General features: G+C 40.9%; 4 protein-coding genes across 4 annotated transcripts; 3 read left to right on the top strand and 1 right to left on the bottom strand.

Moving 5' to 3' along the window:
• Nucleotides 1-99: 99 nt before the first annotated feature.
• Nucleotides 100-819, bottom strand: MELLADRAFT_68008 (uncharacterized protein; the record flags this gene model as incomplete). The annotated part of the gene is made up of 1 exon (XM_007416464.1): nt 100-819. The coding sequence occupies one exon, from the start codon at nt 817-819 to the stop codon at nt 100-102; it is 720 nt and encodes a 239-aa protein (XP_007416526.1).
• Nucleotides 820-4,641: 3,822 nt separating this feature from the next.
• Nucleotides 4,642-6,314, top strand: MELLADRAFT_68007 (uncharacterized protein; the record flags this gene model as incomplete). The annotated part of the gene is made up of 2 exons (XM_007416541.1): nt 4,642-4,927; nt 4,972-6,314. The coding sequence occupies 2 exons, from the start codon at nt 4,642-4,644 to the stop codon at nt 6,312-6,314; spliced, it is 1,629 nt and encodes a 542-aa protein (XP_007416603.1).
• A 158-nt stretch (nt 6,315-6,472) lies between these two features.
• On the top strand, nt 6,473-7,711 carry MELLADRAFT_68006 (uncharacterized protein; the record flags this gene model as incomplete). The annotated part of the gene is made up of 2 exons (XM_007416542.1): nt 6,473-6,965; nt 7,122-7,711. 2 exons carry the CDS (start codon nt 6,473-6,475, stop codon nt 7,709-7,711), a joined length of 1,083 nt encoding a protein of 360 aa, XP_007416604.1.
• A 7,534-nt stretch (nt 7,712-15,245) lies between these two features.
• On the top strand, nt 15,246-19,362 carry MELLADRAFT_118113 (uncharacterized protein; the record flags this gene model as incomplete). Its single annotated transcript, XM_007416543.1, has 8 exons — nt 15,246-15,734; nt 15,836-16,412; nt 16,468-16,889; nt 17,161-17,316; nt 17,376-17,492; nt 17,558-17,760; nt 17,839-17,977; nt 18,071-19,362. The coding sequence occupies 8 exons, from the start codon at nt 15,246-15,248 to the stop codon at nt 18,893-18,895; spliced, it is 2,928 nt and encodes a 975-aa protein (XP_007416605.1).
• Between the last annotated feature and the right edge of the window lie 2,019 nt (nt 19,363-21,381).

The following is a 21,381-nucleotide window of genomic DNA, read 5'->3' as shown; positions in this document are numbered from 1 at the left end:
GAAATATGGACACAGATGTTAAGTACGCGCTAAGCAGATCTCATTGATGATTTCCAAACTCAAAGACCTTTGAAAACTCAAATTATAACTGCATCAACTTCATTTTTTCCAAAAAGTTAATATTTGTTTTGATTTGTTTCCAAATAACCAAATCAGAATAACTATTGTGACAAATCCAATAAGTGATAGAATAACTGCAATGTCAGCACGTCCAAGATGCTCATTAGAAGGGTTTTTTGATTTTTCTTCAACAGATGGTGTAGAAGTAGGTTGGTCACTTCTCTTTGTACGAATTCTATTCCTATTCTTGGGAATTCTTTGTATTTCAATCTGGATATTATTTATCTGTTGTAAGGGATGGTGACTGATTTGCATTACATTTGATGGACCACGAGTCCCCATGTTGGGTAAAGCAGCATCATGTGGGACCTTTGGATTCGTAACCAAACTGCAGAGCCAGGAGGCATAGCCTTCATCCTTCTTCTGGTCTTTACGTGGCATACTTCGAAGACCAGGGATCACTTTGAATCCTTTGATAGACCAAAACCTCTGACGAGTCGGTGGGGATATAGGAAAACGAGCCGGGGATGTTCCAGCGTGGTGTGTGGATTCCTCATCTGTTCGCAGGCTGTTCAAGTATTGACTTTGAACTTTGGATAATCCAGGTTTGAACTTTCTATTCGAAGAGTTCATGTTGGCAGATTGAAAGGCGGTGTGCATTTCTGGAGTAGTTGACAGGTCGTTCCGGATGGGAAGCTGGCTGAGGTTGAGCTTCTCTTGATTTAAACCGGCAGGAAGGGGAGTCGCCTGGCTGTACATGATTGAAATCACTGCTAGGCCAGCTACAAAACTCTTCATATTGAACGCGCTTCAGTGTTTTAGTGTTATGAAATATTTCGAAATAATTGCTTGAGCGGGGTGACTTTGATGAAGGGGGATTCGGGTATATGAAGAAGTGGCTTATATGTTAGGAGGTGAAGTGTGTCTTCAGCCAAGCAGGGTATCAAATAGAAGATCATAAATTAGTGGTAAAGCTTATCAGGAAGGTGGGACTACTCTTGGAAGCGCCAGGAAAACCTCGCCACTCAGGCTATGCTCGCTGTTAGCAATCGGACTGAAAGCCTATCTAGTCACAGCTTCCGAGCTTGATCTCGGGGACAACTATCGTTGGCTGAGAGTCCCGCATTTTCATGCGTGGTCTTCAAGGTATATATGTAAGGATCCCACTAGCTCATTTTTCCAAGGGAAAATGACTCAGCTTGGATCGGTGCACACTGCCTATTCAAAACAGCCCGCAAAACTAAGTATGGCGGGGCATCCTGGTCAAGCTTTTGGAAACCAAAGTGCTCAGGTGACAGAAGTGAACAGAAATTCAAACGCTTCAAACTTGACCCCACAATGAGATCGTGTTTCGTAAAGTCTTCCAGGAGTCTACTCGAATCTCAAACTGAATCTATTTGAAGGCGCGGTCGGTAGGAGGGGCCGATGCAATCTTTCAAGTCGCATTCAAACTGGGCAAAATGTAATGGTGAGACCCAGTTCTGCATATGACCATACAACAATACACTGATGGGATCTGATTGGAAAAAGCGATGAAAACTTTTCCCCAAACGGAGACTTCAACGGAGTTTTATGAGAACTGCGGAGAAGCAAAAACAGCTGATCAGGTTTCATGCTGTACCCTTGCATGAAGGAAGTTTGCTGCTAGATAATTATAACAGGAATCCATCGTTGTTGGCACATGACGCGTAAAGGACGCGGAGTTGGAGACCTCATAACTACGCCGAAATGCTACTTGCCGCCCCTGGGGTTTGATGGAAAAATTGGAACAAAACAGGCATACAAGGTTGTCCCATTAGCAGCCTCCTTGACTGGAGTGATGGAGTAAAGAATTCACAGATTTATGGACAATTTTGGGGTGCATCTTTGTAGATATTCAGAGAAGCAAGACCAAAGAAGCAACCTGAAACGGGGTTTGGGGCTGTTTGGGGTGGGTCTGAAGTACCAATGTCTTGAAGGGCTTAAGATTTCACATGTATATTGCACTAGGTAGCCTATTGGGTTTGATGTAGCTATTGCACAACTGCCAGTGTATCTCCCATCATGAGCTTGACTACTGAGTCTTCACAATAGGTCCCTCTCAAAACTTTAGTACCCAACATTTCAACATATACAAGAGGAGCAGAAGAGAAAAGTAACATAAACAAATACAAACAATGATTTTCCTATCAATGATGTTGTGTGTGATTATTTATCTAAATAGGTCTTTAACGAAAACAATCCTAATTGGCAAGATGCTTAGTGGTTAAAGTTTTGGTCTAAATATGAAATTTCATAGAATGTGAATTTATATTACCACTGTAGCCTTTGAAATTAAGCTCTTGTCTCAACTGAAGGCTCTCCTTGAGCATGATATACAAGTTTGGCTACTATAAGTTCAAAATCTTTGATGATGAAAGACATCATCAACATCCAACCATATATTTGTCAACCTCAAGAGTGATTAAAATTGAAAGTAAGTCTGAGGGCCGGTTTCCTTGATCATATTCTGATTAGAATGCACATTTTACAAATTCCAAAATGGCAAAATTAAACAGATTGGACATAACAAGGATTTTAAGTGGGAAAGAATGAAATCCCTGGTAAGGTTGCTTAATTAAACATGACCTGATTATGTTACATTGAAAACATCAAAAATCAGTAACATTCAAATTTTTGATTTGCTTTCTATGCCTTCCTCAATACAAAGACACTACTCTTCTCATTACATTCATCTGTTAAACCCTTGCAGTCAAATCAACCCAGTATATATGTATCATAAGAAGGTCAATAAATCTCTCCAAATTGCATCCTGAAGTGGCTATTGTCCTATGAGTGACAGGATCTAAAATTAGCCACCTGGGAATTGCTCCCTGGATATCTTTGATAGAAAAAAATGAATGCAAGAAATTATGGGCTTATTGATCCTGGTTTGAGAATATGTTCACACTAGGACACGATCAATATGAATATGATTGTATGCAAATCCCTGAAGGTATTTTGCTGTTCAACAAAGTATAAATTTCAGAAATAAGATATCTAAAAAAGTTCCACTTCTATCATCAATTTCAAAGAGATATGCATATGAACTGATGGATCATATTGATCTAGAGGCATGCAAGTGTTACCCACCAAGAAATATGATTTTGCTAATCAGTTTGAAGACAAAATCTTGTGGGTCAAATGAAAAAGAAGGACTGAGAGATTGCTCTGGATAAATTCAACAGACAGGAGTTGAGTAGGACTATGCTGAAGGATACGTGAAGTGTAGCTTATATCCAAGTGAAACTCACCACTCCCCGCTTGGAGATACCTGATCAAGCAACTCATGCCTACAATCTTATCAGGTTCTGATGTATAAGCTGATTGTCCTTTCTTTTTTTGCAAAGCGTTACTTACAAGCATTACTTGTCAACATTTGTTGGGGATCAGAGTTTTGCACGACTGAGTTTTTTTTTCAGACTTACCATGCTACATGGGAGCGAAGAAAGAACACTGCGTGTAGCTTGTTTTTCAAATTTAAATCCAGCCAGCTTGCTTCAGAGGATGTACATTGAGTTGCCTCCAACGCCTGAGCATAGTCTGTCGCGAACTTGTGATATTGAAAAGGTTTCGTATGAATCTCCTCAACAAACACTTTTCAATTCACATCTGCACATATCACGATGTTGGTCATTTGTTTATAACGCGCGTTCAGCATATGAAGACTCGAATTTTTTTTGGCGAGGGAGCTCCAACAGCTAGAATATAATCCACAAGTAATGCCTATGCACTCGCATACTTTTCAGATACAAAAGCTAACCCCATGTAAAATCTGTCTATCTCTTCTCCTGAATAGGATTTTATATTATCATTTTGTCAAAGCTCTTGTCAGATATCTGGATTGTAACTTATCTCATTCAAGTTGATCACATAGATCCGATTCCTGAGTGTTCAATCAATTTCGAGGAATGCGGTGGCAAAAATATAACTTCAATGAACACCCGAGCATCGAATTTGACAAGAAGAGCAATCCCTCCAAAAGTTCATGATCCAGAGTGTCCTTCATGTGAGTTTCTAAAACTTACTCGGACAAAGCCTCAAAAATGGAAGAACCGGGGATTGAACCCGGGACCTCTTCAAGATGCGAAGAATCATGAATGCAAATGAAGCGTGATAGCCACTACACTATTCTCCCATTGATGTTTTGCGCCAGTTCTTGGTACAGAAAAAAAACACATTATGTACTTTGAAAAAGTAAATGACGTCCCGTTGCTGTTGCATTATGCTCCATTCAAGAGGTGAGGTCAAAGGTCGATATACCTTCGGTAATTTTTTCTTTTTTGTCAGCTTTTTCATATGATCGGGATGGTGATTGGCATTCGAATAGGATGAAGAATTTTGATCGAAGGTGAAGATTCAGAAGAATTGATGAGTTGTGATATGTAGATTAATTTAAAATGCATTTTCGAGAACCATAGTTTTGCCTTTGAATCAAGTGTCGATCGATATTTTCAAAGAAAGGCTTTGAGAATGAGAATCAATGAGAATGAGAAAGAAGGGATGAGATAAGTTAAATACAATTCAACAGAACAAAGAAGAAAGAAGAAAGAAGAAAGAACTATGAGGTCATCAACCAATTCATCATCAACTTCAAAATCATCTCATCATACTTTACTTTCAATCGATCAACAATCTCATCATCAACACTCAAATCATCATGAATTCAATAATGACCATGATCGAACTAACTTCAAATCACATCCATATAAACCTATTAGAGATTGGCTAAGAAGAGCACGTAGGAAATCATCATTCAAATTACCTGCTCTTATCACTGCTTTACTCACTACTTTGGCTTTCTCAATTTGGTGGATTAGAATACCATCATCAACTTGGAGGAGACCTAGTAAGTCTATAATCCTGACTTCATGATAAACAACAACTGATCAGGGTTTTCATTTGGTGTAGATCATCAATCATCAAGTTCAATCGAATCCTTAACCACCACCACCACAAAATCATCAAGGAATTGGCCACTGTTTACCCTCCTCATCGCACCTCATCCTGGTAGACCAATTCAAATCAACCTAGACATCATACTAAAATCAATACCATCACAAACTGCTCATCTACAGCTTCATTCCATCACATTGATTTGCACATCGCCATCCTCTTGTCCATCTACAATACCATCTCAAGTTCAAAAACTCACCAATCTCAACTCATTCTATCCACACCCAGATTCAAAAGCGGTCCTCTTGATCGAATCAGAACTTGGATTATCAGACCTCAATCCTGATTGGATCTCTAATGCTCTTGATTTATTATTCCTGGATCCTCAAAAACCAAGATCAGATCAGATCATCAGTGCAACGGGACTGATCCGATCTCATCATCATCACCTACCTACTCGATTAGAGTGTATAGTAGGAGATGCTCAAACCATCACTCGAGTCGAATTACCCTTGACACCGATCCTCATCAAATCTCAACCTTGGTCTAGGCTCACTGATTACTCTGAAGATGATTGGTTAGCTAGCTCTGGGTTGCCTTCTTTGAGACTCAGCCTTGATCTCTTTGAACGTCAATTACCTAGCTTTGTGATGCCTACAATGGATTCATCAGCCATTTGGAAATCGTGTGAGAGAGGATTAGGCGAATTGAGGGCTTCAGCTATTGGACCTGGTTTAGAGGCTCAATTAGTCCAACATTTAGATGACACATTACATTTCGAAGATGAACGGAGACAGTCCGATCAAAGTGGTGAAGGCAGATTGTGTGTGCTTTTAGAAGAGCTTAATCAATTGGAAGAAGGCTTAGGATGGGACTCGATCATTTGTAATTTCTTAGAAAGAGGTGTTAGTCTAGATGTTCTAGTGATGGTAGATAGATTAGATGAAAGATCAGAAGTCAAACAACGAATGAAATTTTTAAAATGTGTGACAGATATTGAAATCATGACTAGGACCACAAGTAAGACTAGAATCGAATCGGAATCAAGATGGCATCAATTTTTCGTTTCAAGAAATTATTCTGTTTTAATCTATCCTAAAAACTCAATGGATCCAATTGCTAAATATGTACTTGAACATCAACTTGGAACAGATTTCGGTCAGTTTAAAGATGAAGATGAAGATCATCAAGTCAAGAGATTGGTGGCGATTGGTTTACCAAGTGGATCTGTAAAAGGAGCGGATTGGATCACTGGTCTTGAATTACATGCTTTACGAAGTTCAGTGTTTTTTGAAATCTTCGACTCTCTTTCATCATTTATTCATACTCTTATTGAATAACCAAAATCTTCTCTTGTACTCCTTCTCAAATGGTTCTTACTTTTGGAAATCCGACTATACGCGTATCTGACTGCACGTCTTCACTGATATTACTATTGGATTCAAATGGGTACAGGCAAGTTCATTAGGTTTCATTCACACTGAGATCAAAACAAGACATGCACATGATCAATCAGATGAGTAGTGATGCAAAAAAACAAAATCATATCAGAGTGCCTTACAGCTCACATGATTGTTTCTTCCCTTATCCTCCATTTGAATCTGATGATTTTTCTATATCTTCATTTGCATTTCCATCCGTCATAAACCATGAATCCGAATATCCAGATTGGTATAAGCCTAAGATCGACATTTCAGTGATTACCAACGATCGACCGAATTCTTTAACAAGATTAATGGATTCATTAAGTCAAGCTGATTATTATGGAGACGAAGTCAACTTGATCTTAAATTTAGAACAAACATCTGATTTACAAACTCGAAAGCTTTGTACAAATTATCAATGGAATCAAGGATCGAAGATCATTAGACAAAGGATTATCCATGCAGGACTTTTACCTGCTGTGATCGAATCTTGGTATCCTTCTTCGTTACATGATTCGTATGGAGTTTTACTTGAAGATGATGTAGAGGTTTCAACTCAATTTTATGGTTGGCTTAAGTTTACTTTACTTAGTTATCGATATTCATCTCAAAAAAATCAAAGTCAATCTCTTTATGGAATTTCACTTTATCAACCACAACATATCGAACTCAAACCAGAAGGTAGAAGACCGTTCAATGCCACTGAATTACATATCAAACTAGGTTATGATCCTATCACATCACCTTATCTTTCACCTATTCCATGTTCTTGGGGTGCTTTATTCTTTCCAGAATCATGGATTGGATTTCAAGAATTCTTATCATTAAGATTATCAGATTCATTAAAACCGAAATTAGATTTAGAAGGATCAGCAATCTTATCACCGATCAGATCTACAAGATGGCCTAAGAGTTGGAAAAAATATTTAATTGAATGGGTTTATTTGAAAGGTAAAGTGATGTTATATCCGAATTTTTGGAATTTCAAACGATTCGAAAGTGAAAGTTTAAGTACCAATCATTTAGAAAAAGGAACTCATATACATGAATCGGTAGAAGAATTGATCAAAAAAACCTTTGAAGTGAATTTAATGATGATCAACACTTCGAATTCATTGCTAAGTTCCATTGGATTAGGTCATCGTCATTTACCTAAATTGATCAATTTGATGTGTGTTGATCTTTGGGGTGAGATTTGTAGTCTTGATGAACTTCTTCAAAGAGCTTGGATTGGGGCTAGAGCTTTAGGGTTTTGTGATGAAGATTATGAAGGGAATGAACGATTGATTGGATTGAATGAATTGGTTTGTTGATCATCATCTTAGAAGAAAATTCAAGACCTTTTTTGTTATCGTTGTTGTTGTTGTTATACATTGTAGTTTCTTCTTTTTTGTTGTATTTTTTTTTGAGATTAATATTATATATGTAGGAAAAAAGTCTTTCTTTTTCAGATTGGTTGTATGGTTTTACTTGATGTGACTCTGAGAAATGGGTTTGTTTTATTGATGAATGTCTTGAGTGATTTTTTTAAAGGAAAGAAAAGGAAAGAAATTTAAAACTTTAATTGAATGTTTTGGTTTGCTTTGTGGGTTTCGGATGAAGTGAGAGATATGGACTTTAAGATTGGGTAATTATCAATCCAATATTTAATTTATGATTCAAAATATCGTCCATCAAGTTTGGTTTGTTTGTTCGTCATTGTTTTTAGTTTTTACAAGCACCAGATTAATTTTGGGTCCAAGTTTGGGATCTTTCAAAGTGTTTCAAATAGTGAACTTACCAAGTTTCTATCCGATTGAAATATTAATAAGAAATGAGTCAATATAAAAAGAGACCTCTATAAAAAAGTTCTTATTTTTTCAAGCAGATCATTTTTAAAATCACTTTGAATGTTTCTGCACCAATTGAAAGCCATTCCTACATCTTATTGGAATATAACTTTGATCAATTTCTTGTCAAAAGGAATGAAAAGGGTGAGTCATGAAAAATATTCATGAGATATAAATTGATAAATTGGAATTATAAGAGGAATCTGAGGAAAATTGAGATCTATATATAATAGTGAAAAGGGTAGTATGATCTAAACAAGTTCTTGTAATTACTATTCACCTTCTACTACATACTTACACCATGGAAATCGATATGCGGGACATAAAACAAAAGTATATCACATTTTAACTCTTCGAAGTTGGCATGCCGAGCATAAAGCAGAAGTATACTACATTCTCACTCTTCAAAGATTCCAGCTTATCAATGAAGATAAATTTGCAATCAACCTTCTCATTTCTGCTTTTGCTTTCACCGTCAGTAAAAAAAGGGGCCTAACCGGGAGTTGAACCCGGGACCTCGCCCAACCACTTGGTCAACAAGGGAGTTTTCCTCCGAAGGGCGAATCATACTACTAGACCATCAGGCCGTGGATGCGAGGCAGGTCCATTTTTGAATGCATATAAGCTGGCATTGCAAACAGACACAGCTTTTGATTGCTCATTTCCATGGGAAGGATATCTCTAGATGTGTTGGACGCCTATGTATACATGTATCATAATGAGTCTTTATGGTGATCCACTGCAGCGTCGATCAAATCAAGATTTCGATCACTTCAACTTGCTCCAGACATGGCCGGGAGGGGCACTGTGTCACTTTCGGTCGGGAATTCGGGTATGGAGAGCTGACCCGACCTACCCTGCAGGTGACTCGCGGTACTTTGAAGGGCATATTCCGTTTGTGGCAATTTGCAAGTTTAAACAAGTTGATCAACCACTTCGAAGGGAATCAAGACCTTCGATCGTTTTTTAGAACTTGCACAAACAATCGTCACGAAAGAATTCACGTAGACAATCGTTTATTTTTCCTTATCATCAACACCACCTTATATGCCCCAAAAAAGACCGCCAGACAACGGCGGAGGGGACCCGGATCCCCATCCCTCAAAAAATCCGACCAGAACCGCGAACGAATTGGACTCGATGATGAGCGAAGTTAACTCTCTCTCGTCAGGAAACTCTACAACTAATGATGGATTAGTCCAACTCATGCTCAAGATGATGGACACGATCAACCAGTTGAACAATACGATCAACGAGATGCGGGAAGAAATCCGAACGCTTAAAAACGAACGCCAAACTACGACACCAAAAACGACTCTGACACCTCAACAGCTACCACCTAGACCCACTGCTTGGACGAACCCATACCCAAAGAAAACCACAAACGTAACCCAAGCTCCAAAGACCCCTCCAAAAAATTCAGAAATCAATCAATTCAAAGCTGCCACGCTGATCATACACGCGAAAAAAGATGCAGAGCCATTCAAAGGCCTTTCAAACCTAACGATTGTGGAAAAAATCAACGCGGCACTAGAATCGATCAATGCTAGAGTTAACAACACCCCTGTTAGAATCAAGTGTGCGGCGCTTATGAAATCAGGCGATGTCTTGATGACAATGGATAACCGAATGATCAAGAATTGGCTCTTGGAAAACAAACACCGATGGACTAAACTCGCTCACAAAGACTTTGAAACGACCCAAACTCGATACCCCATCCTCTTTAACTATGTACCGGCCGAAATCAACGTACAACATTCAAGTTTTCTCATCAAATTAAGTGAACAGAACGATATCCCTCTCGAAATGCTACACTCAGCCAGATGGATCAAGAACCCAGAAGACACAAAGAAGAAACACGGTACAGTTGTGGTTAATCTAGTTGACAAAATACTTGCACAGAAGATTGAAAAAGGCGGATTAAACTGTGATGGAAACAGGTTAAAAAGCAAGAATTACATCCAAGGCCCTACCATGTGTTTTAATTGTTTAGATTTGAACCATACTCACACAACATGCAAATTCACCGCTCACTGCGTTAAATGTGGAGATCCACATAATTCAAAAGACTGTGCTAACAATGACGTTAGCCAAAACTGTGCCCGGTGTGTCAGCTTTGATGCACAGAGAACTAACTCCCACATTGACAGATTCCTGCCCAAATACGCTCACTCCCCAAAAAGCCTAACATGCCCATTAAGAAATACCCAATTTCAGATTGCTAACCATCAAGTAACTGAAAATGAGTCATAATACATTATACGAATCACACAATCTTGCCCCCCCCAGCCCACAAATCGAATTAGATGACATCACCCCCGACGACGAAAGCTTCACCGACACCCCAATGAATCTCGACAACCTCTCTATCCTTCATTTCAACTGCCATAAATCCCCGGAAGTTACCCACGAAGTCCTAACAAATACTCACTATACGATCCTAGCCCTCCAGGAACCATGGTTCAACGCTCACAATCTATCTTTTCCATCCCACGAAGCATGGCATCAAATAAATGCATACGATTATTACCCCAAATCTTGGGAAGACCGCCCCAGAGTTTGTATTTATATCTCCAAACTAATCCCTACAGACCAAATCACAATCCTACCAAGCAAATCCGACATCATTCTTAGTATCGAAATCAAACACCCTGAAGATAAACTCCCTAAACTCCGACTCATCTCCTGGTACAACCCCCCAGGATCACTCCGTGGAATGGTGTTCCTCGAACGATGGCTGCGACTTCATCACAAAAGAAATATACCGACAATCATAACCACAGACTCCAACCTACATCACCAAATTTGGAACCCCCCAAGTTACACCAGAACCGACTCACAAGCCAAGAAACTACTCCAGCTTTGTGGAAACTCAGGCTTTACCTTGAAATCCCCGAAGGGCGTACCAACAAGGTTCTCAAAAGGCACCAACCCTACAGCAATTGATTTAGTGTGGTCGAGCTGGAGCCTCAACGAGAAGATCGTCAGCTGCAAAGTCCTGACTGATAACTTCGGTTCCGACCACCTACCAGTAGCTACTATCCTTAATCTCGCTCTTATACCCCCAACCCCCACCCACATCGCCCTCAAAATCGCTGACATAAACATCCCCGTTCTGCAGGAAAAGATAACAGGTGAATTACGATGCCTCCCACCAGACTACGCTTCTCCTAATGATATCAACCAAGGTGTAAGTGAAATAACAAGAATTATCTCAGATGCGGCAAATGCACAAGGAAAAAGAGTTAAAACTATCCTTAAGAAACACAAAGTCTGGTGGGATGCCGAAACCCTGAACCCAATCCTCAAAAACCGAAACCGAGCCAAACGGTGGATGATACTCACCAACTCAACGGAAGCACACACCAGTTACTTAGAATGGCAACGTTATTTCAAAAATCAAGTACTGAAGGCCAAAGCCCATCACTGGAAGAACTTTCTAGCGACCAGCTCAGGAACCGACACCTTCAAAGCTTTTAAGTACACTAAGCCCACGACCTCGGGGGAAGTGGCACCACTCCTGGACTCAGAAGGTGCTGTGGTAGTCGACAAACAACAACAGGCCAGACTCCTCTTCGAAGGTACTTCAATAGCCCACATCGACGCGGACCTTTCCGACATACCCTCCAACCCGGAAAACCAACATCGAACCAGCCTACTCAACTATCCGAAACTTGAAATTGAGGAACTTAGAAGAATCATCACAAAATTACCGAGCAGAAAAGCCAAAGGAGAGGATAACCTATCCAACGAATTATTGAAATTAGCCCTCCCAGCCATCGAAGTCGAACTATGTAGACTTTTTAATGCCTGCTTTGCACTAGGTCACTTCCCTGACGGATGGAGGTCAGCGGTTACAGTAATCATCCGCAAATCAGGAAAAGACAACTACTCAATCCCAAACGCATATCGACCCATAGCTCTTCTCAGCTGTATAGGCAAAATCCTAGAAAAACTTATCACTAACCGAGTAACCTATTGGGCGGAAAACCATAGCGTCATCTCACCAAACCATATGGGAGGACGTCGCCAACACAGCACGGACGACGCACTAGTGATGCTTCTATCTTGGATTAAGAACAAATGGCGAGAAAAAGAGGTCGTTTCAGCTCTCTTCCTAGATGTCAAGTCAGCTTATCCATCGGTCCACAGAGAACGGCTCTGGCATACCCTTCAAACAAAACACTGCCCATCATACCTTCTCAAACTTATCCAAGGCTTCCTCACGGAGCGCACAACTAACCTCCGCATTCAAGATTTCCTATCAGAGAAATTCAACATCGATAACGGTCTACCCCAAGGATCGCCGCTTTCTGTCATACTGTATATCATCTATAACTCAGAGCTACTAGGTACTAAACCACCGTCACCAAATTCAAAAGAAATCTCAATTGGTTTTATTGATGATGTAGTTCATGTAGTATCTTCGAAAACTCTCACAGACAATCTAGACAGCCTTAACCAACTCGCCGAAAAATCTCTAAGGTGGGCTCAGAAGCATGGAGCAATCTTCGACAAGAAGAAAGCCCAACTGATGCATTTTACGACAAAAAGGAACCAGGAAAACCCTGATTTCCTTTTTGGAGACATCCCGCTCAAACCAAAGAAGGAGGTAAAGTGGCTGGGACTTTGGCTCGACCCCAAATTGAATTTCAATAGTCATCTCCAGCACGTCAAAAAAAACGGTGAATACACATTACAGCAATTCAAGAGAATCAACAAATGCTATTCCGGATTAAATATGAAGGAAATTAAAAAACTTATAAAATCAGTCCTCATCCCAAGGGTACTGTATGGTAGCATCGCGTGGTTAACATGCAAAAACTCTAACAAAGCTAACAAAATCTTAGAATCCATCCAGAATAGCGCAAACAGGATAGCTCTAGGAGCCTACAACGGCACATCGAACGAGATGACCAGACATGACATGTACATGACACCTCTCATCTGGACAGCTACAAGCAGGAACCACCAGTTCATACTCAAACGCCTATCAGCTCAAGATTCCCACCCGACTCGTAAATTCATCGAACATGAACTATATTTCAAACATAAAACTCACCCAGGTCCGATCCACGATGCTTTGAGCTTACACCGACTCCGGCCTCTAACCAAAGAGAACGTAGAAACTATCTTCCCCCACCCGATAGCCCCATGGGCGAAGAACTTTGGCGAAACCGTAAACATGGACAAATCAAAGGAAGAAACTCTGGAGCTTCTCCCTCAACAGATACGAACAGAAGAAAACAGTGGAGCCATCATCATTTTCACTGATGGATCAGTCAAAGCAGAAGGGGGTGGAGCTGCTGCAGTCACTGATACATTCAGTAGAACTCAGGCTGTCGAATACGCTGACAATTTCTCCAATCATGAGATGGAACTATTAGGCATCCTGCTTGCCGTGGAACTTGCTAACGACCTAATTCGCAGAAACAGATACGAATCACCAAATCTAGCCATTTTCAGCGATAATCAAGGAGCTATACGCCTAGCCCAAGATATTCCAAAACCGACCACAGGCCAACACCTCCTGATCAAGATCAGAACACAACTGATGAGATTACCACCCTCAACCCAAATTAGGTTCTACTGGACCCCGGGTCACAAGGGAGTAGAGCTGAACGAGCTAGCAGACGAACTAGCAGGTAAAACAGCGGACGAACAAGTTGAACCAACCCAACTACCGACCAGCCTGGGAAGCTTAAAACGCCGAATCAAAGCAACTTATAATGCTAATGAATTTCCTTTCAAACCAGGCAAACACCCTTATTCAACAAAACCGAAGCTAATCACTAAAGGCCTCGAAGAACTTGAAAAAGGAGGCACAGCATCGATATTCCAACTCAGAGCGGGATACAGCCCACTGAACGATCACCTCTTCAAACGAAAGCTTACTGACTCTCCCTTGTGTGAAACATGCAAGGTCAAAGAAAGCACTCACCACTTTCTCCTTTATTGCAGGCGATATTCAAAAGCGAGGAAAAACTTTAGGACAAGACTCAGAGAAGAAGGAATCAAAATAAATTGGAACAATGTCACCAAATTATTAGACTCACCCAAAGTTTTCCCATTACTAAGCAATTTTATTTTAGATACTAAAAGATTTGTTCATTTTCATTCATACCTACAGGATCTAGACCGAGGAGAACGGCCACGGAGCAAAGGACGAGGTGTCACGAGATGAAGAAAAAAGATAATTCCAGAAACAAAAATCGCTGATAAGTGCTCATGTAACTGGGCTCGATTGAAAAACATCAGAAACAGCGTACTGCTTAATCTCGTTACAGAGTTTGATAGGTAATAACCATCGAGGCAGTCTTTTCAATTCTCTGATCAAAACCGCTTATAAGTACCCACGTAACTGGGTTCGATTGAAAAATATCAGAAAAGCGTACTGTCAAATCTCGTTACGGAGTTCGTTGGATAATAACCAACGAGGCAGTTTTTTTTTTTTCCATTACCACTTTGATCAAATAAATCGCTTATAAGTACCCACGTAACTGGGTTCGATTGAAAAATATCAGAAGAAGCGTACTGTCAAACCTCGTTACGGAGTTCGTCGGGTAATAACCGACGAGGCAGTTTCAAATAAAAGCTCAACGATTGTTGTCTTTTCATATATACCCATCAATTCCTTAATTGGAAAGTGGAAGTGTGCAAACGGGGTGAAAATGTTGGATCCAAAGATCTAATTATAAAGTTCTCATTCAAAAAAAAAAAAAACATTATCTATATCGTAATCAAGTGACACCGAATCCTTTGCTTCGACTAGATGGCCGACCTCTCCAAGGTAAACTAGTCCTTACTTTTTATAACTTGTTTAGTTAGTGTTTTATGCAATATATGCCAAATGCACTTTAAAAAAAAAAAAAAAAAAAAAAAAAAAAAAAAAAAAAAAAAAAAAAATTTGCAAGTTTCAAGACAGCAACCACCAATTTAATAATCTTCACCTCTTCAAAAACCAACCAAGCACACTTATCCACAACTGCTTCGAGAACTCAAATCAGCATACTCAATGATGAACATTCAAACTACCATCTCACTCCCAACAACGCCATTCTCCCAATTCCAATCTAGTCTCAAGTCTAGCCTCGATTCATACCTCATCACTATCGGTAATCAGCGTGTGGATCAAAGTTCACAAAATCCACTTACTACCTTTGATCCACTTGTTGTGATCGAACTCTCTTCTGCTCTCAATGTGCTTTGGTCTCAACTTCCTAGCCTTCCTTCTACTGCCTTGGAACTTCAGCGTTCAATCGTCTCATCAGTTCTCACTTCCATCGTTAGCCAAACCGCATATCCGGCTCAACATTCCTTCTCACTACCAGTTCATCATCAATTACTTCACGATGCTCTCGACATTTCTTTAGTCTTGATTGAACAGGATAGAGCACCGGCTGATCTTACATTGAGCTGTATCGAAGACATTCTTGAAACAGCCACAGTGGAAGAAGCTGAGCGGATATTCTGCTACCTCGAATCTCGTGTAGATCGATTAACCGTCGTCAGTATCTCGTCCAGATCATGGTTGAATGAATCGAAAGCCGAGTTACTCACCTCATTCGATCTTCTTCTTTGGTCTTTTATCTTTTAAAATCAACTCAGGGAATGCTTCCGGATCGTGGAAAAGGTTTAATTTTCTTAAGAATGCAAAATAATCTATTAAGAAGACTATCGAAATCACTTCATACTGTCTTTTGTGGAAGAATTTTGAGTTTTCTTTCCTCGGTCTTTCCGATTGCTGAAAAGAGTGGTGTCAACCTGAGAGGAGCATTCAACACGGGAAATGTGACACACTTCGATCAAGATATCGAAAAGAAGGGAGTCGAAGCGGTCGATTCACAAGGGAGCGAGACTATCAAGTCGGACCCGGTGGTCGAAACCAATCTCCTTAAATCCAACGAAACAACTGCCGATGCCATGATCATCGAGAAGTCACTCCCAGCTTCCCAGGACAAACCCATCCCTTCGGATGAACCTGCCTCTACAGACCCAAAGATTCAGACCGACTCTACATTAGACGGCGAAAATGTTGAGAAGTCTTTTGAGATGAAGGAAGAATCACCAGAAGAAGTAGCAGCGAGATCTCGGGCCAAAGCAGATGAACAAGAAGCCCGAGCCAAGGCAAAAGCAGCTTCAAAAGCCGGCAAGTTATTCACTATGGCCACACCTACATTATTAAGTCTTTTCCAACCGGTAATAATCCGTCTCTATCATTTCTCGGCTTTTGCGTTTAGCTTCCGACAAGCGAGAGTTTTATCTACGTTTTTGGGCACTTCAATCTCTACTCTCCAATCCACCCGAACTTTTCAAAGGATGGCAGCCTGATCCCAACGCCACACCAGCAACGGTTACCCCGCAGTCCAACCCTCATACATATCCATCCTCTCGCCCTACATCGCTCCTGGCCCCTTCAACAAGTCTCCAGCGTGCCTCGCCTGTGCGTGAGGTCGAGGCGGCACCATCAACGGCCAACTTGAAACGTCTGAAAGAAGGGATCAACAAAACTCTGGATGTCTTTGGTCGGATGACTAAGAAAGAAAAGGAATTGGGCACTCATTCAAAGAAACCCAAGATCGACGAGCGGAATTTGGCCGAAGTGAAAGAACATTATTTCTTTCCAAAGTTTCTCACAAAGAGCAACTTATTGGATCTAGAGGTCAGCCTTTGCTTTCACCCTTCAACTCTCTTTTTAGTCATGGTTGCTCGTCAATTGGCTTCGCCGACATCACTCCCTGCGAGTTTGACTTTGTTCGGGCAAGTATCACGCTAAGCCAGGTTTTCCGAATATATTGAATGTTGACGATTGTATTGATTTTTGTTGTTCTGATGATGTTGAAAAACTATGTGATCGTACCACCCTGTGTGTCGATTTACGCATCACATCTTGATATGTTTGGTGGTATTAATCCACATCTTACATGTGACAGGTTGCAGACTCCTACTTTCGTAGACAAGTTTTAACCCAATTTCTAATCATTCTTAAATACATTCGAGGGTTCTCTCTGGAGGAACGAAACAAGCGCGCTGCTTTACCCAAACCTAATAGGGTCAGCGAGGTTCCATACGTCTATCAGGCTAGGGATGTAAGTGATTTCTTTGATTTCTTTTCATCTCCTGCGACTGACATTTCGATGGTTTATAGGATGGATGGGTTCGGAAACTGAATGGCGAAGTATGGAAAACGCTTTATGCGACTCCGCCGAATGGCGAAGTGTTTGCATTGACTATCAAGCAGATCCTGACAAGGGAACAGAACTGGGTTAGTATTTTTTGTTGTGATGTTGATCGTTCAATAAACTGATAAGTGGAGTTACCATTTGACAGATCATGTGGAAAGCTGGCTCATGTCCAAGTTTTGAAAGGCCAAGTCTAGGTGATGAGATGATCAAGGCAGCTGAAGCCAATTATAAACGGATCATCGCACCTCCTATGCGATTTCCACATCCAGTTGGGACTCCGGCGCTTAGTAAGCTTTGGAGCAACAAGGTGACTCCGGAGAGCATTGAGAGTATGGACTTTTCAGAAGGGTGAGATATATTTTATTCGCACGTGTCTGCTTCCTTGTTTCAAAGTGGACCGTCTGACAAACACTTCCATACGTGCAGGGTTCCGGATCTCAATGCATTACATGGAAAGATCATGGCACAGGAGAAGCAATTGTCGGCTCTCAAAGAAAGTCTGTTGGCTCAAGGGAAATCTGATACAGACGTATCGAATGATCCACAGGTGCAAGCTATCCAAGAGGTTAGTGTATGGCCTCATGTTCCTGCTCTTCTCTTACACTGGGTGCGATTAGATCAATCAAACTGATGTGTTTTTCCTTCATTTGAAAATCAGCGAAAATCTTCACTTTCCTGGAGAGCGTTGAGAGTTGCACAGACTACTCATTTACAGTTGTTTGGCAAGATTGGTCTACCTGGAAGCGTGAATAAATTGATGACTCTGATCGAGGACGCCAAGACGCGCTCAAATGGGATCAACTCAACCCGACAATTGGCAACATCGAACCAAATGGTTTCGACTCCTACTGGAACTGTTGTGACCGATGCGACGCAGATAACTCCAGGAACGTCTGGGATTGAAGCCGAGTCCGATTTACTTTCGCGAACGAAAGACGGAGACGAGAATTCGGTACAGCTTGTGGCAAGCTCTGATAATCACGATGGACAACCTTTGCTGGATCCATTCGTTCAACCTGATATCGTGATGCTCGATGGTGAGAGCATCGAGGACACAAATCCAGTGACTAGCAAATCTTTGCCCGCCTCCGAAACTGAAGAGGAAGAGCCAGCTCCTGCTGTGCCAGCCAACCCCGATCCGGCTCCACCCATCTCCATCCCCCCACCACTCGACTTGCAGCCTCAAAAGCCACAGCCACAACCACAACAGCAGCAGCAGCCGCCTCCCCCTCCCCCACCACCATCGCAAGTCAATGTGCCCCACCACCCTCATGTGCCTAATGGTCCAAGTCGGTTCAACAATCATCATCATCATCTCTCACGCCATCAATCGCCTGCCACTCCTCACTCTGGCCGACTTCATATGCCTTCCCATCGCAATATGCAAGTTAACCCAATTGCAGACTCAATCACAGACATAGATCAAGTGATCAGAAGAGCAGAAGCAAGAGCAGCGCCTGAACTAGCTCGATCACATGCATAGTCAACGGATCATCGATCTCCATCAAACAGGTGAATTTAGACAAGGATCACATGTCGTACCAAATCATTCTAATAAACAAGTAAATGGACATAGGCTTTCAGGTTCTGGAATCGGTCAAGTTAAAAGATTAGCTGAAGATGATGGAATGATCAATGGAATCAAGAAATCAAAGACATGAAGAGTAATATATAGTTTTTTTTGTTTTTTGTTACTGTCATAAGATAGAATTTGAAGGGTTTCTTTGGAAATTGGAAAGAAGTTATGTAGTGAACGAAGGAATTTTAAAAGATGAAAAAGATTTTGACTTCATGATGTGAGAAAGATTGATTAAATTGAATTGAAACGAAATTGAATATATATGTAATGGTTTTAAGAATCTAGGTTTTGATGATTGAATGTTTTCCTTCAGTATATATTGGAAGCCAAAGATTATGATCTTCTTGAAATTTTGAAAAAACTTTGAAGTGAATGTGATTGTATCATTTGTCGCAATATATTAATGTAGACATTTGATGTTGAATAGCTTGAAAATGGTGATGATGAGATACAATTTAAAGCTTGATTGAGGATCAGATTGCTATGGTTGTTCATTTGGCTCAGACTGGAAAACGTTTCTTGATCCTTTTCAATAAATCTATGTACCTCTTCAGTAAGATCATTGGCAGCATGGACAGAATAAGCTGACATCATCATCATCATCATCATCATGATATTTCTCAGAATGTAGGACATTTGTTATGGAAAGATCTTATCACAGTAATTCAAAATTTTCAAGTATACATTATGTGTATCCAGATTGATCCAGGTCAACATGTCTTTGAAGCAAAATGTATTCACAGAACTGAAAGTAAGTTAACTTTGTCTCTTTGAATAGAAAGTCATTTGATGAAAATGGTTAGCAATGTCTGATCAACCAATCAGCAACTTACCTGGTGATTCAATCTGGTCCATGACACAACTTCATTGGAGCTTTGGTCACTTTCATCAATCCAAATTGGATGTATCATGTCTAATATGTCTCTTGGCATCACCGTGGCTCATGGTAGACCAAGTGGATTGTGAATCTCTTGGTCAAGCATGTGATATTTCAAAAGATAAGTGTTTCAACTTTATTACCTTACAACTACCAAACAAAGGTCTAAAGTATCGATTGGAGTCAAGTCCAATGTGCATCTTCTACTTTTGTCATAAGCTAGTGTTGATTGTCATGTGGTGGGCGCAAGTTTTGACGTTGAGGCAGGCACGGGCACAGATTTTGAGCTGTCCAAAGGCACGTCTATAATGGGTGTGCTGTTAGCTTAACAGAGCCCTCTCCTTGCCAAGGGGCTTATGCATGATTGTGGAATTATGGTGTGAACAGTGGAGAATAGAGTGCTTTTATGCAGTTTTTTGCATTTTGGTGCTTCCCTTACAAACAAACCTCACTTTATGCGGCAGGGAAAATTGTTCAAGTTTTCTACATGCTCTTGTAGCCTGACATCATGAGCACTCTTATTGGTGCAGACAAAAAAGTGGTTTGCAGCTCTTGACTACTTCTGCCTGTACAATTTCTGCCTTCAACAGAAAGTCCCCAATTAGTTTCAATGATTTCCTCAAAGCACATACAGTGTTGATACAAGCTGTAGACCACATTACATACTAGTGGGACATAAGCACTTGACAATCAAGCTCAAGAACAGCACAATGGAGAAGGGTTTCCCAGTTGATGAACAAGGAAACAAATGGAGGAAACAATTCTGAACAACTTTCACTGCGGCATCAAGGGAGGTTTGTTTGTGACCAATGTGAGGGAAGCACAAAAATACAAAAAACTACATAACAACACTGAATGCTTGGACTGTTCAAGCCAGAATTCCGCAATTTTTCATAAGCCCCTCTGCAAAGGCGCGGACACGGCCAAGCAGAGAAGGCTTTGTTAAGCTCAGAGGTGCTGGGGTGTGCCTCTGAGGCGTTATAATCCCCCAAAAAGCAAAAAAGGTAAAAAAGCATCTTTTGTATTTCATGTCCATCCAAAGTAGGCTTAGAGCATCCACAGTGGTGGGCTCCAAATCGAGCAAATTCAAATTTGGTGGGGCCCCAAATCAATCCGGATGCAGTCGTTTGGACTTCAAAAGTGTAGATTCTGTGTGTTTACACACACTTTGAGATTGGTGCGCGTGGGCTTACATGTGTGAGGTATGGGATTGAGCAAGTGCGGGAATTTGGAGCCCGGCTTTTTGTTGCCAAATTTGTAGCCCAAAGCTCGAAATTTGAAGCCGGCTACAAAAAAAATTGGCAATGGGGACTGCCATTGCACCAAAAAATCAGGGCTCAGTCACCAAATTTGGCGATAGCCCCGATTTGGAGCCCACCACTGTGGATGCTCTTAAAGTATTGAGAATGAGCCTGGCAATGGTTTGTTGATGTGTTCACTTCAGCAGACATCAATAATCCTGTCCATTGCTTTCCAAATCCAATGGTAGGTTGAGTCCACTAGGCTGAGGCTG

This window comes from Melampsora larici-populina, assembly GCF_000204055.1.
Source record: "Melampsora larici-populina 98AG31 unplaced genomic scaffold MELLAscaffold_61, whole genome shotgun sequence".
Classification (NCBI taxonomy): domain Eukaryota; kingdom Fungi; phylum Basidiomycota; class Pucciniomycetes; order Pucciniales; family Melampsoraceae; genus Melampsora; species Melampsora laricis-populina.
This window is presented reverse-complemented; position numbering and strand designations above follow the sequence as displayed.